Genomic DNA, 15,931 nt, shown 5'->3' with positions numbered 1-15,931 from the left:
TGGCAGCACTCATATGTCTATTTCCTAAAGACAACCTCTGGATAAGACGCTGAGCATGTACACTCTTCTTTGGTCGGCCATGGTGAGGCATTTTCTGAGTGGAACCTGTCCTGTTAAACCGCTGTATGGTCTTGGCTACTGTGCTGCAGCTCAGTTTCAGGGCCTTGGCAATCTTTCTTATAGCCTAGGCCATCTTTATGTAGAGCAACAATTCTTTTTTTCAGATCCTTAGATAGTTCTTTGCCATGAGGTGCCATGTTGAACTTCCAGTGACCAGTATGAGAGAGTGAGAGTGATAACACCAAATTTAACACACCTGCTCCCCATTCACACCTGAGACCTTGTAACACTAACGAGTCACATGACACCAGAGAGGGAAAATGGCTAATTGGACCCAATTTGGACATTTCCGCTTAGGAGTGTACACACTTTTGTTGCCAGCGGTTTAGACATTAATGGCTGTGTGTTGAGTTATTTTGAGGGGACAGCAAATTTACACTGTTATACAAGCTGTACACTCACTACTTTACATTGTAGCAAAGTGTCATTTCTTCAGTGTTATCACATGAAATGATATAATAAAATATTTACAAAAATGCAATGGGTGTACTCACTTTTGAGAGCGACCAACTAAGTCCAAGAGTCCACAACTTTTAATTAAAAAGTTAGTTCATAGCAGGAAAACACAGAGCAGCCAACACGCTTCAGCGCAAAACAAACTTCCCTCTTCTTCAGGACTTAGCTACTTAGCGACGAACTTCACTAAGTTATGGCAAAATTTAAAGTCGGTACTTACCTTACATACCAGCCCGCGTAGTCCTCCACTGTCTTCCCTGCAGTCAAATCTTCTCAATAATTCGGATATTCAACACCACTATTTTGGATCTGGGAGCTGGCTGTGGCTTCCTGATGAATCACCGCCAGTTCCCCGCTGCGCATGTGTGGCCAGTTATCCGGGTTCTGTAGCCTCCCGGGATAACGCAACTTCCCAGGATGCTCCAGGTGATGGAGGTTGCTGAGGTGACATCATTTGTGCCTAGGCAAGAAATGGAGTGGGAGCAGGTACAGATAAAAAAAAGGTACCATACCTGCCAAACTATATAATTAAGATAGAGGCTGGGGAAAGAAGAGGGATAAGAGCAACTTTCATTTTGGGGTGAAGGTCCAATTTAAGTGCTGGGACACTTAGCATGGCATACTCAACAGTCTGCAAAGACCTTGGATCTTTGAGGTTCTCATGATGCACAGATTCAAAGTTATTTGCACACCGGTATGAATCCACATTGGTGATCATGCCATGTAAGATTCACATAGTCACATAGTCACATAGTTAGTAAGGTTGAATAAAGACACCAGTCCATCCAGTTCAACCTGAGTGAGTGTGGGTCTACAACCCTGACCCTTGTCCCTAACCCTGAACATCGCACACTCACATCAATCCCTACCCTCAATCCAAGGTCCCCATTCATATACTAGGGCCAATTTTGGACAGAAGCCAATTAACCTACCAGCATGTCTTTGGTGTGTGGGAGGAAACCGGAGTACCCGGAGGAAACCCACGCAGGCACAGGGAGAACATGCAAACTCCAGGCAGGTAGTGTCGTGGTTGGGATTTGAACCAGCGACCCTTTTTTACTGCTAGGTGAGAGTGCTAACCACTGCACCACTGTGCCTTTCCTTGCGAAACAAAATCATAGATTAGGGGTGCCGCTCCAGGCTCCTTGTCTGTCCAGGTGCGGTAACTCCCACTAAAGAGTGCAGGTTGGGGAAGAGCTTGTCTCGGCTATATATATATATATATATATATATATATATATATATATATATATATATATATATATATATACACACATACACACACATGTAGGATGAAAGGATTCCAAGTGCTGCACATCCAGCAAAGCCCAACAGTGTCTATAGTAAAAGCAGCCTCAGGCCAAGCTCCCTCCAATGCCTTTTGCCCTGCCCTTACCTCCATGACTATGGCCCATGGGTGGGGCGAAACGCGTTGGTGGTGTCCTGGACAGATCTTGGTCTGAGCCTTGCTTTTACTATAGACATCGTCTGGATTTGCTGGATGTACGGCACTTGGGACTCCTTCTTCCTCCATGTCAAGGTTCCTAAGACTAAGAGTACCTAAGCTCTGAAAAAGGGAAAGGGGTTATGTATTCAATGTTCTGCATTTTTTACCATTAAAAGTTGGACTCTGAAGCCCCATACACACTATCAGATTTTCTGCTGATTTTTTTTCAGATTTACTAAAACCATGTAATATGAGGTCAAACCTTAGGAGTTTCAATTTGTATGCAATCAGGCAGGCCCTTGCACTACATGGTTTTTGTAAATCTGAAGACAAAAATCAGCAGAAAATCTGATAGTGTGTATGGGGCTTTAGCCCTTGTTTGGTGCTCTTATTATATAGAGATTCTCAACTCTGGTTTGCCCCAATCCATTCCTAGAGGGTTTCCCTGTTTTTTTTAAATGCTACCGAACTGGAACCAGTGTGCCCCGTGATAACTTGTATCCAGCACCTCTTTTTCACTTTTGTTTGGTCTAGTTATCCCATAACCTGGAAGAATGAAAATATCAATGGACATAACTTTACAGCCTTTTTATATGGTGAAAGGGGGATGCCTATAATGATGTGATGGTGGATGGGGTGGGAAGGAGCTAAAGTAGGTGGAAGGTTGGGTGATGCCTATAATTATGTGATAGTGGATGGGGTGGGGAGGAGCTGAAGTAGGTAGAAGGTTCGGGGATGCTCACAATGATGTGATGGTGGATGGGGTGGGCAGGAGCTGAAGTAGGTGGAAGGTTGTGTTATGCCTATAATAATGTGGTGAATGGGATGGGGAGAAGCTGACATAGGTGGAAGGTTGGGTGATGCCTATAATGATGTGATGGTGAATGGAGTGGGGAGGAACTGAAGTAGGTGGAAGGTTGGGTGATGCCTATAATGATGTGATGGTGAATGGAGTGGGGAGGAACTGAAGTAGGTGGAAGGTTGGGCGATGCCTATAATGATGGGATGGTGAATGGAGTGGGGAGGAACTGAAGTAGGTGGAAGGTTGGGCGATGCCGATAATGATGTGATGGTGAATGGAGTGGGGAGGAACTGAAGTAGGTGGAAGGTTGGGTGATGTCTATAATGATGTGATGGTGGATGAGGTGGAGAGGAGGTGAAGTAGATGGAAGGTTGGTTGATGCCTACAATGATGTGATGGTGGACAGAGTGGGGAGGAGCTGAAGTAGATGGAAGGTTGTTGACTGGGGTTAGAGCAATAAAATCGGCATAGTCGGAGGCTGCTCATCTTCTGTTCACCAGCTGTATTCACAAAACTCCAGGCAGAACAAAAACATACTTTTCTGGTAAACTGATTTTTTTAAATACAAATGTCAACATGTACAAATTTATCAATGAAGGAGATGAAACACGATGCTGTATTTGATCACTGAAGTCCTAAAAAGGTCCCAACTTAAGCCTCATTCACAAAATAAAAAGTGGCATGATCAACATTCAGTACACTTTTGAACGGTGCTCTGGGCACAGATAAAGTTCCCTAAGGATTGTGGGTTCTCATGTGTTTGGTCAGTGCCGAGGGCCTGTAGAAGCTTTTCCCGCATTCCATGCAGCAGTGAGGTTTGATCTTCTTGTGAATCTTCTGGTGGTTCTCCAGAGTCTTTTCCTTTGTAAAGCACTTGCCGCAGGTGTCACAGGTAAACGGCTTGACCTTGGTGTGGATCTTCTGGTGCCGGTACAGCACCGACTTGGAGGTGTAAGACTTGCCACAGATGGAGCAGGGGTGCGGCTTTTCCCCCGAGTGGCACCGGCGGTGTTTCATGAGGTCGGAGCTGCTGTAGAAGCACTTGCCACAGTCGAGGCAGGTGAAAGGCCGCTCCCCCGTGTGAGTCCGCATGTGGTTGATGAGCTCAGAATTGCTGACATAGGCCTTGCCGCACTCCGTGCACGAGAATGGCCGCTCGCCCGTGTGGGTCTTTTCGTGGCGGATGACGCCAGAGCGCAGTGTGAAGCACTTGCCGCATACTGAGCACGGGTGGGGCTTTTCCCCCGTGTGGCTGCGCTTGTGCTTGCCCAGGTCCGATTTGGTGATGAAAGCTTTGTCGCAATCTGGGCACGGGTGGATCCTCAACCCCCGATGCCTCTTGCGGTGCTCGTTGAGTTCGGATTTGCTGCCGAAGCATTTCTTGCACTCGGAGCATATGTAGGGTCGCTCTCCTGTGTGGCTGCGCTCGTGGATCACCAGATGCGGGATGCGGCTGAAACACTGGCCGCACTTGGCGCAGCAGTAAGGCTTCTCGCCCGTGTGCTTCCTCTGGTGGAACAGGACCTCTGACTGCCACCGAAAGCACTTTCCGCAGTCGGGGCACATGGGCTTTTTATCCGGGGAAAAGAATCTTGGCTTCCGGGCGGGTTCCTTGGCGGGCGTAGAATTTGCTAGGTCTACACCGGTAGGTTGTGTGTGATCGGTAAAGAGGGTTGAAAGGGGGGTGTACTCTTTGTGAGTAACTGCTGCCTGTGTGTTTTCTGTACCTGAGGACTGTATGTGACCAGCTTGAACGGGTATAGGTGGCAGGTGGTCTTTATCAGTCACCGTAGACGGCACATTGTCCGCTGCGGTAGCTGCCAACGTTGGGTGGTCTGTCCGGACATATGTAGATGTTATATGATTGGTAGATTGCACATGGTCCATTCGAGTCAGTGTAGACAACACATGATTGGTCGTAGGCTGCAAAGGCTCGGTTGTAGTTGGTGCCGCCACATCTACACCGGCAGTAGCTGATGGCAAATGGCTTGCGGAAGTAGCGGCTGGCTGTGTGGAGTCGGTTCCACCAGGGGTAGACGGTGTCCTCTCCACAGTCTGTGAATCATCTGTACAAACGGGCATTTGTTGCTCATCGATGGGTGCAGATGTTTCACCGTCCGAAAGGTCTCCCTCGTCGCACGATGAAAAGTCCACCGCCGAGTTTAGGTCCAACTTGCTCATGATGGGATCGCACATGGTAGACATGCTGTCTTCTTGATCGTTGCTGTTCTGGATTTCGTTAGAGCAGGCCGGAGAGGGGACAGAGGCATCAGGGACTAGAGGTGTGCTTGTGGGCTCAAGCAAATCTGTGAAGAAGAAGATAACAAACTGAAACCTTTAAAATAAATGTAGAATAATAATAATAATAATAGTGTGTGACCGTGGGGGGCACATTAGAGTGTAAGCTCTTCTGGTGCAGAGAATGGTGTGAATGCCTCAGTGGTCTTTGTATAGCACCACGGTATATGTCAAAGCTATATGAATGAATAATATTACCTGCTTCCCACCAGGCCTACTGATGGCTGAGTAGGAGCTCTACCATCCTGGATGGACATCATATGATGTCCTTCCAAGATTGCACCATGCTGCGGCACGATCTGTCACCCGCTGTGTCCACCAGTCACAGCGGACGACAGATCATTGTACTGGGCCGGTATGGGCCATGGGATCGCTTTGACCAATCACAGTGTTGTATGACAGTTGTACACATTGAATGGCTTTCATTCGCAGCCATTCATTGTGTACTGTTGTGCACTGTGACCAATCACAGTGATCACACAGTACAGACAAGGCCAATTACAGTGCATCTGTACCATGTGATTGCTGTGACTAATCACATTGATCACATGACAGATGTACGCAATGAGTGGCTTTCATTCATTGTGTACTGTTGTGTTGATCACCGATTGCTCATAGTACTCACGGTACAGACAGGGCCAATCACAGTGATCACATGTTACAGGCAGGGTCACAGTGCATTTGTACCAAGTGATCGCTGTGACCAATCACAGCGATTACATGACAGTTGTACACAAAGAATGGCTTTCATTCATAGCCATTCATTCTGTACTGTTGTGTTGATCACTGTGATTGGTCACGGTGATTACATGGTACAGACAGCATCAATCACAGTGCACCTGTATCATGTGATACCTGTGGCCAATTACAGCTTCACAACAGTACACAATGAATAGAATAGATGCCATTCATGAAAAAGATTGCTTATAACAGCGATCACCACTAATATAAGCAATTGTAGTGTGTAAAACAAAAAAAATCCTGATCACTTACCTAGAGTAGTACAGAATCACTATGATAACACTGTACTGCTCTAGTCACAGTATGTAAAAAAAAAAGAAAAAAAAAAAGAAAACAAATTATTATTATTTTTTTACATACTATCACTAGTCAGTGTCACTGATCACCACCACATGTCATATGGTGATGCTGTACTGCTCTGGTGACAGTATGTAAAAAGAAAAAAGAAAACAATTGTAGAAAAAAAAATTATAAATGTTTCCTTTTTTTTTTTTTTTTTACAAAGAAAAAAACACCATCACCAGCCAGTGTCCCTGATCACCACCACACCAGTCATATGGTGATACTGTACTGCTCTGTTCATAGTATGTTAAAAAAAAAAAAAAAAAAAGGAATCGTAAAAAATAAAGAAATTGTAAAAAAAATAAGAAAAAAAATGTGTTCAAAAACTGAAAACTTATTATTATAATTTTTTTTTTTTTTTCATACTATCACCAGTGTCCCTGATCACCACCAAACTAGTCACATGGTGATGCTGTACTGGCTGACAGTATGTATAAAAAAATGTGGAAAAAAATGTTTTTTATTTAATTCCTTAATTTTCCAAAAAATGTTGACAAAAAAATTACAACTTTAAAAAAAAGGAGATATTTGTACTGTCCTGGCATTTTAGGGCTTCAAGAAATGAGATAGGCTATCAATACATCAGGACTGATCAATTTTCAAACATATATACCACAGATTGTAAACTTTCCTACAGACTAAATAATATACACTGGATTTGGGTTATTACCAAATAAATTTAGCAGAATACATTTTGACCTAAATGTATTAAGAAAGATAATTTAATAACATTTTTATAACAGAAATGAAGAAAAAACGCATTTTTTCATAAATGTTTGTCTTTTTTTTTTTTTAGCAAAAAAAAAAAAAAAAGTGGCGATTAAATACCACCAAAAGAAAAGCTCTATCTGTTAAACCACTTGCTTACTGGGCACTTTTAACCCCTTCCTGCCCAGGCCAATTTTCAGCTTTCAGCGCTGTCACACTTTGAATGACAATTGCGCGGTCATGAAACACTGTACCCATATGACATTTTTATCACACAAATAGAGCTTTCTTTTGGCGGTATTTAATCACCTCTGGGTTTTTTTTTTTCTATTGGGTTTTTTTATTTTTTGGTAAAAAACAAAACAAAAAAAAGATTGAAAAAATGTTTTGTTTGTTATAAAATTTTGCAAACAGGTAATTTTTGTTTCCTTCATCGATGTGCGCTGATGAGGCTGCACTGATGGGCATTGATAGGTGGCACCAATGGACACTGACAGGTGAGGCACTGATTGGCAGCACTGGTGGGACCGATGTCCCTGTAACAGAAGCCGGTTACCGGCTTTCTGCTTCTCTCCTCACGCTGATCACGAGGAGAAAATAAAAAACGATAACCGGCTTGTTTACTTCCGTGATCAGCTGTGATTGGCCCTTTACCCTGTTCTGTAATCAGCCGAGTCGAAAGGGACGCTGGAGCAGCGTGATCACGGGAGGACGTCTATTGACGCCCTCCTGGCACTGGAAGCCCGCGCTGTAGCTGCCATTCAGCTATAGCGCGGGCAGAAAGTGGTTTAAAAAATTATGAAAATTGTCATTCAAAATTGGCCTGGGCAGGAAGGGGGTGAAAGTGTCCAGTATTGAGGTCCTTCATAATAGTGTGTGACTGGGGGGGGGGGGGACATTAGAATGTAAACTCCTCTGATGTCACACAAGATGAAAACAGTCTGGTCCGCCATGACTGTTGTCTTTGCATTCTTTCCCAGAATCCTCTGCTAGCTGTAACATGGAACAGGCAAAGATTGTGTCTACATGTATGGATGGACGGCACATTTAACATCTCCTTACCTTCAGATTCGGGGATCTGTTCATTCTCCACCAATGGGTCCTTCTCCAGGGTCTTCTCTGCCTCTTGAAGAACAATTTGCTCCAGCGAAATGGAGACCTCGACTTCCTCAGAGCCATTAGGAACCTGACACACACAATGATATAGTCACCATCCAGACACATCCCTTGTCTGTTACTGGATAATGTCCCAGAATTCCCGGCACCGCTCACCTCTCCTGTCAGCAGTGCAATGATCTTCTGGGTGACTTCTAGAATCTTCTGCTCACTGTTCCTCTCCACTGTCAGGGAGTCAGGTGGAGGCACTGCGATGGTCACCAGATCACCGGACTTCACAGCAGGGAATCTCTGTATAGAACCAAAAACAATGTCAGGTCTGTGTTTTATTAATAGAAATAAGAGTGATGTCATGTGACCTCCCAGAATCCTCCTCACCTCTCCGGTCAGGTCTGTGTTTTATTAATAGAGATAAGAGTGATGTCATGTGACCTCCCAGAATCCTCCTCACCTCTCCAGTCAGGTCTGTGTTTTAATAATAGAGATGCTCCTCTCTGCCAATCCCTTCACTGGCTTCCCCTACCCCACTGTGTAAAATTCAAAATGCTAACCATAACATACAAGGCCATTCACAACATCGCCCCCATCTACATCACCAACCTCATCTGCAGATATTGCCCAACTGGCCCCCTCCGCTCCTCCCAGGACCTCCTGCTCTCTAGCTCCCTTATTACCTCCTCCCATGCTCGCCTTCAGGACTTCTCCAGAGCCTCTCCCATCCTCTGGAATTCCCTGCCCCGGTATATCCGATCCGCCCCTAACCTGTCCACCTTTAGGAGATCCCTGAAAACTCATTTATTCAGGGAAGCCTATTCCACACCCACATAACTGTCCCTGAGCCACCCCCATCAAATCATTCTTTGCAGCTATTACCTTTTGTACCACCACCCCCTCCCTTTAGAATGTAAGCTCTACGAGCAAGGCCCTCCTGTACCTTTTGTATTGTACTGTAATTGTGTTGTCCCCCTTATACATTGTAAAGTGCTGCCTAAACTGTTGGCGCTATATAAATCCTGTATAATAATAATAATAATAAGAGTGACGTCATGTGACCTCCCAGAATCCTCCTCACCTCTCCGGTCAGGTCTGTGTTTTATTAATAGAGATAAGAGTGATGTCATGTGACCTCCCAGAATCCTCCTCACCTCTCCAGTCAGCAGGCAGATGATTTCAATGGCGAGGTTTAGTATCCTCTCTGCAACGGGCTGACCGTCCTTGTCCATTGCAGCAGATGACTTTGAACACCTGGCCTCTGTTGGTGGAAGAGCTGCTTAATCTATTTCACATCGATATTCATAAAGCCACCTGGTAACAGAAGACAAAATATAAACATCATATGTATAGAATGGAGATAATATAAGGCACAAAGAAAACTGAGCTCTAGCGAGGCAGCACATTACAACAATGGGGGGGGCAATAATCAGGTTTGGGAGGCAGGAGGGAGAGGCCAGTCCTGAGTTGCTTCATCATAGTTCCTCGCACATCGTCATGCTCTTACTTAATCCTACTGTCCTCCTCTCCACAATCCCAAATGAGCCATGACGTCCTCAGACATTGTTTGACCTCACAGAGACCACATCACATTTCCTCAGTGACATCTCCTCACTGAATCTTGTGCCCTAACACAGTCCCTTGTCCCCACAGAGTCCCATAACTCTTACCCAGTCCCTCACACCACATCATATTCCAAAATGGTCTCACTTTCATTACACAATAGCGTGTCTTCTCAGTTCCATGTCCTCAAGAGTCCAAAGTCCACACACAATCCCACTGTGCTCACACAGTTCCATTGTCCCTACACAGTTCCTCACACAACATCATATTTTAACATAGCCCCACTATACAACACAGTCTCCCTTACTAGGGTTGTCCCGATACCACTTTTTTAAGACCGAGTACAAGTACTGATACTGTTTTTCGAGAACTCACCGATACCGATTACCAATACTTTTTTTTAATGTCACGTAACAGTGTTTTTTTTTTTACAATTTTTTAAAAAATGTTTTTTTTTTTTTTTTACAATGCTTTCCTTTTTTTTTCTTTTATTCAGGGGGGGAGGGGGTTGCTTCGTCATAGTTCGTCACAGACGGTGTCTGTGTGTTTTTTATTTTAATTTTTATTATTTTTTACAATCATTTTTTTTTTTTATTATTTATTGCAATACTGTTTTTTTTTTTTTTTATCAGCCCTGTTGGGGGGCTTTGGTGAGCTATCAGGGGTCTTAATAGACCCCTGATATCTCCCCCTTGAGACACAAAGGAACTGGGGAATCTCTATCCTCAGTCTCTTTCTCTCTGCAGCCTCAGCTGTACTGAAAATCAATGGAGAGAAGACAGCGGCTCCTCTCCATTCAAGAGCTTCACAGGAGGTTACAATGTTTCAGTTATGTGAATGGGCAGAGTCATCACTGACTCTGTTCATACAGAAAAGGAAGGAGGAGGACATGAAGAGGGACAGCAGAACGGAGGGGGACACAGAGGAAAATTGGAGTGGGACAGCAGCAGAACGGAGGGGGACAGCAGCAGAACGGAGGGGGACAGCAGCAGAATGGAGGGGGACAGCAGCAGAATGGAGGGGGACACGGAGGAAGAAAGGATGGGGACAGCAGAACGGAGGGGGCATGGAGGGGGACGCGGGGGGGGGGGGGGGGGCACTGGAGGAGGATGCGGGGACAGTCAGAGGTGATCGTGTGTGGGGGAGTTACAAGCACCGATCACTGCTGTATAGATTTCACTAAAGCAGCTGAAAGCTGCGGGGGGAGAAGCTTGTAACTCCCCCACGCACTGATCATCACTGACTGTCCAGGTATCGGGGGAAGCATCGGGAGCATTTGCCCGAGTACAAGTACTCGGCCAAATGCTCAGTATCGGTGCCGATACCGATACTAGTATCGGTATCGGGACAACCCTATCCCTTACCCTCATATGATCCCATTGTCCTGACACAGTCCCATTGTCCTAACACAGTTCTTCATACAATATCATATTCTAGCATAGTCCCATTGGCACGTCCTCTCTGTTCAATGTCATCAATCATGTCCTCCCAGAGTCCAGTGTCCTAAAACAGTCCCCTAACCAAACACGATCCCACTGTTCACACAAAATCCCTCTCACAACATCATATTCATAACATAGTCCCCACTGTCGTAGCACAATGGCATGTTCTCTCAGTTCCATGTCCTCAGAGTCATATCCTCGAGAGTCCTAACATGGTCCCTTGCCCACACACAGTCCAACTGTGCTCACACAGTCCCCTTGTCCCTACAAATATCTTCTAACATTCTAACATAGCTCCACTGACATTACACAATGGAGTGTCCCCAGAGTTCCATGTCATCTGTCATATCCTCAGAATTCTGTACCATCAGTCGTGTCCTCGCGGTTCCGTGCCATCAGTCGTGTCCTCGCGGTTCCGTGCCATCAGTCGTGTCCTCGCGGTTCCGTGCCATCAGTCGTGTCCTCGCGGTTCCGTGCCATCAGTCGTGTCCTCGCGGTTCCGTGCCATCAGTCGTGTCCTCGCGGTTCCGTGCCATCAGTCGTGTCCTCGCGGTTCCGTGCCATCAGTCGTGTCCTCGCGGTTCCGTGCCATCAGTCGTGTCCTCGCGGTTCCGTGCCATCAGTCGTGTCCTCGCGGTTCCGTGCCATCAGTCGTGTCCTCGCGGTTCCGTGCCATCAGTCGTGTCCTCGCGGTTCCGTGCCATCAGTCGTGTCCTCGCGGTTCCGTGCCATCAGTCGTGTCCTCGCGGTTCCGTGCCATCAGTCGTGTCCTCGCGGTTCCGTGCCATCAGTCGTGTCCTCGCGGTTCCGTGCCATCAGTCGTGTCCTCACGATTCCGTGCCATCAGTCATGTCATCACAGAGTCCAGTTTCCTAACTCAGTCCCTTGCCCTCACACAATCACTCTGTTCTTACACAGTTCCTCTCACAACATCTCATGTGTCCTCGCGGTTCCGTGCCATCAGTCGTGTCCATCAGTCGTGTTCTCGCGGTTCCGTGCCATCAGTAGTGTTCTCGCGGTTCCGTGCCATCAGTCGTGTTCTCACGATTTCGTGGCATCAGTCGTGTCCTCACGATTCCCTGGCAACAGTCGTGTCCTCACGATTCCGTGGCATCAGTCGTGTCCTCACGGTTCCGTGCCATCAGTCGTATTCTCGCGGTTCCGTGCCATCAGTCGTGTTCTCGCGGTTCCGTGCCATCAGTCGTGTTCTCGCGGTTCCGTGCCATCAGTCGTGTTCTCGCGGTTCCGTGCCATCAGTCGTGTTCTCGCGGTTCCGTGCCATCAGTCGTGTTCTCGCGGTTCCGTGCCATCAGTCGTGTTCTCACGGTTCCGTGCCATCAGTCGTGTTCTCGCGGTTCCGTGCCATCAGTCGTGTTCTCGCGGTTCCATGCCATCAGTCATGTCCTCACGATTCCGTGGCATCAGTCATGTCATCACAGAGTCCAGTTTCCTAACTCAGTCCCTTGCCCTCACACAATCACTCTGTTCTTACACAGTTCCTCTCACAACATCTCATTCTCACATAGTCCCACTGTCGTCACATAATGGCATGTCCTTCCAGGTCCTTTCAGGATGTCGTTACGGAACCCACTGTCCTAACACAGACCCTTACCTTCACAATGTCCCATTTTCCTTACAAAGTTCCTCACACAACATAACATAATCTAACATAGTCCCACTGATGTTACACAATGGCATGTCCTTTTAGTTCCATGTCCTCAGAGCCATGTCCTCAAGAGTCCAAAGTCCCAACATGGTCCCTTGCCTGCACACAATCCCACTGTGCTCACACTGTCCTATTAACGTTATAAACGTCTTCACACCACATCAAATCTAACATAGCTCAACTGTCATTACACAACGGTGTGTCCTCTCCATTCCATGTCAACACAGTTCAATGTCATCAGAGTTCACTGTCCTAACATGGTCCCTTGCCCTCACATGATCCGTCTGTCCTCACGCAGTTCCGTTGCCCTCACACAACATCACATTCTAACACAGTCCCGATGTTGTTACACAATGGCATATCCTCTCAGTTCCATGTCACCAGTCATGTCCTCACAGAGTCCAGTGTCTAAATTCAGTCCCTAACCCTCATATTATCACACTCACACAATCCCATCTTCCATACAAAGTTCCTCACACAACATCACATTCTAACATAGCCCCATGGTCGCCACACGATGGCATCTCCTCCTAGTTCAATGTCCTCAGAGAATGCATTGTCCTAACAAGGTCCCTTGCCTTCAAACGATCATACTGTCCTCACACAGTCCCATTGCCCTCACACAACATCACACTCTAACATAGAACCACTAATGTTACACATTGGCGCCACAATACACTCAGTTCCATGTTCTCACACAATCCCAGTGTCCCCATAGTCCCTTGCCCTCTGTCCCCAGACAACATTGTGGCCTTACATCATACAAGGTCATACTACATGTGGACGGAGTCGGCTCTACTTCCAGTTACGTACATTAGAGCCGCACTGTCCATTCTACTAACCCTTAGCACTGGGAGATCTAAAAACCCACACTGGCATTGCCGGGAGACATTCTTTTTGCTCTAAGTCCTTCAAAGGGAGAACTAGGTCACCAGCACACCGAGGATCCCCAGGACAGGCCCAAAGTGATATTCCGCGATCACATCATGGTTAAAAAGGCGATGTGTCAAAGCCTTGCAGAACACCTTCATCAGGGTAGTGGGGTAGGGTTATTGAAGGGGTCCAAACATTGCCTTTGTAACCATGATGTGATCGCAGAATAAAACTTTGGACCCGTTCTGCAGAACCTTGGTGTGCTGGTGACATACTTCATGCTTTGAAAATCTTTGGTTCCCATCCGGTGGTCGCGACAGCACCCAATGCCATCAACGCGTGCGTTGGGAATATTCTGCTTGTCTAAGTCCATCGCACGTCTCCGGGTCATGGTATCCATGGCAACCCATGGGATTGGACATCCAAAGAGGATTAACCTTACAATTCATTGACAAGCAATTGCTGCCTGGTGTTGCCATCTTTTTAGCATGTATGTAAACTGGCAACATAATAAAGAATGACATTGAGCATTTCCACCATAACCGGCTTCAGATACATCAGCAATGGCTCAGTGCACTGCATTAATGAATAAGCAGATAAGATGGCCTCCCCCCCTACAGGTAATGAGCAGATCTCACTTACAACCCTCCCTAAAGGTCCCCCCCATGCCTTTACATAACCATTACAGCTCCCCCTCCAGCCACCACAACAACAGAACAGCATTTAAAGGCGAAGAAAAACCCCATTACCACCATATCCTCCCAAGCTCAGGAAGTGTTTCCCTCCAATCTACAACCTCTTCCGGGTTTTGCGTTCCAGCGGCTGCGCCGCTGTGCGTACCAAGCGATCGGCGCTCTTCCGGGCGGCCTGCCTTTCCTCTTCATCCGAGCGGGCTGCGGAGGCCACGCTGGTGTCCCCGGAGCTTCTTCCGGCCGAGTTTTCCACACAATTAGCGTTCCGCTGATGGAAATGACAAGTTTCGCGATGGCTGGGAATAGAAGGGAGGCAGGGCTGGCGATCGAGGTATTCAACCAGCCCTGCTAGGCGCGATCTCTACTGCGCATGTGCACTGTCTCAAAAGCCTAGTGCACTTTTTTTTTTCTTTTTTGATATTTTTTTACACTCTCCCTATTATTAAAAAGCAAAATTTGAATTTTTATACGTGTGTCTAATATTTCTGAAATTTAATTTTTAATTGTTTTCCTGTGATTGTTTTCTCCATCTAGTGGCCATCATGCGGTATTCTCCCAATTGTTGGAATTCAGGGAAAATATCACATTATGGCCACTAGATGGAGCTGACGGTCATAGGAAATAAAAAGATAATGCTTTTTTTTTTTTTTTTTTTTACTTTTCTTTTCTAAGGATCACATTAAAAATTGTTAATAATTTTAATTAATTTAATTAATTATTATTAATAATTTTTTTAAGGCAATATCACAGAAAAAAGCCTCTCTGTCCCTAAAAAAATCGTACTTTTTTTTTTGTTTTTTTAGTCAAATAAACAGGCCTATAGCAAAAATTTTAAAATTGCTCTGGTTGTTCGGGGACATACAGGAAATTCCTTGTCATTTCTTAAAAAAAAAAAGGTCTTGCATACATTGCTTTTAGGGGACAAACTAGGATTTCTTTTGGATTGCAAAATTTTCTAACTTTTTTTTTAATGCATTTTTTTATTATTTTATATGTAACCGATAGACAAAAAAACAGAGGTAAAAAAAATAGAAATGTCTTTCTTTTCTATTTTGACCAGAATATGTTTTATTATATAAATTATTATTATTATCATGCAAGATTTATATAGCGCCAACAGATTGTCCTGATTAAAATGACATTGATGTTTCTGTGGCAAATCATTGGCAGCAAGTGAAAACATTTTTTTTTTAATTTGCTAATTTTCTCTTTATGTAACAAAAAAGTAAGAAAAAAAATTAGCAGAAAAATGATAGCCAACAGGGGAACGGGAGGCTTTCTTTTTTGTTTTTTTTAATTTGCACATTTTCTCTTTATGTAACGAAAAAGTAAGAAACAAAAAAACATTAATGGTAAAAAAGAGAAAAAAATTTAAGAATAGCTAAACGGGGGAAGGGTATGTTTTTTTTTTATTTGCTCATTCTCTTTATGCAACAAAAAAGTAACAAACAAAACAAAAAAAATGTTAGTAGTAAAAAAGAGATATCATTTGCAGAAAAATTATAGCTGACAGGGAAAGGGGAAGCTCTCTTTTATTTTAAATTTGCTAATTTTCTCTTTATGCAACAAAAAAAGTAACAAACAAAAAAATATTATTGGTAAAAAAGAGAAAAAAAAATAGCAAGATTATAATAGCTAACGGAGGAAGGGGAGTTTTTTTTTTTTTTTTTTGCT

At 45.0% G+C, this 15,931-nt stretch overlaps 3 protein-coding genes across 4 annotated transcripts in view; 1 reads left to right on the top strand and 2 right to left on the bottom strand.

Annotated features, from left to right (window-relative positions):
* Positions 1–15,931, bottom strand: part of LOC141106742 (uncharacterized) — a 168,525-nt gene that overhangs the window by 76,662 nt on the left and 75,932 nt on the right. The gene's annotated exons all lie outside the window — the stretch shown is intronic.
* The window catches only part of LOC141105431 (uncharacterized), a 101,131-nt gene that overhangs the window by 46,306 nt on the left and 38,894 nt on the right, over positions 1–15,931 (top strand). The window lies entirely within an intron of this gene.
* LOC141106448 (uncharacterized) lies at positions 3,315–15,250 on the bottom strand. Of its 2 annotated transcripts, none has more exons than XM_073597232.1 (5): positions 14,406–15,250; positions 9,176–9,335; positions 8,187–8,321; positions 7,977–8,100; positions 3,315–5,131 (listed from the first exon to the last, which is right to left on the bottom strand). In XM_073597232.1, exons 2-5 carry the CDS (start codon positions 9,251–9,253, stop codon positions 3,561–3,563), a joined length of 1,908 nt encoding a protein of 635 aa, XP_073453333.1. In that variant the 5' UTR covers positions 9,254–9,335; positions 14,406–15,250; the 3' UTR covers positions 3,315–3,560. The 2 variants fall into 2 exon arrangements, with proteins under 2 accessions (XP_073453333.1, XP_073453332.1); XM_073597231.1 differs by having other exon boundaries at positions 14,315–15,248.

Source organism: Aquarana catesbeiana, linkage group LG08 (assembly GCF_042186555.1).
Source record: "Aquarana catesbeiana isolate 2022-GZ linkage group LG08, ASM4218655v1, whole genome shotgun sequence".
Classification (NCBI taxonomy): domain Eukaryota; kingdom Metazoa; phylum Chordata; class Amphibia; order Anura; family Ranidae; genus Aquarana; species Aquarana catesbeiana.
The sequence above is the reverse complement of the archived record's forward strand: the minus strand, read 5'-3'. Positions and strand labels throughout refer to the sequence as shown.

Bases quoted from the DNA above. Each gene is read 5' to 3' on its own strand.
- LOC141106448 (XM_073597232.1), bottom strand. From the start codon at position 9,253: ATGGACAAGGACGGTCAGCCCGTTGCAGAGAGGATACTAAACCTCGCC. The intron at 8,101-8,186 runs GTGAGCGGTGCC...TGTGTGTGTCAG, and splicing joins TTGCACTGCTGACAGGAGAG to GTTCCTAATGGCTCTGAGGA. The intron at 5,132-7,976 runs GTAAGGAGATGT...TCTTCTTCACAG, and splicing joins ACAGATCCCCGAATCTGAAG to ATTTGCTTGAGCCCACAAGC.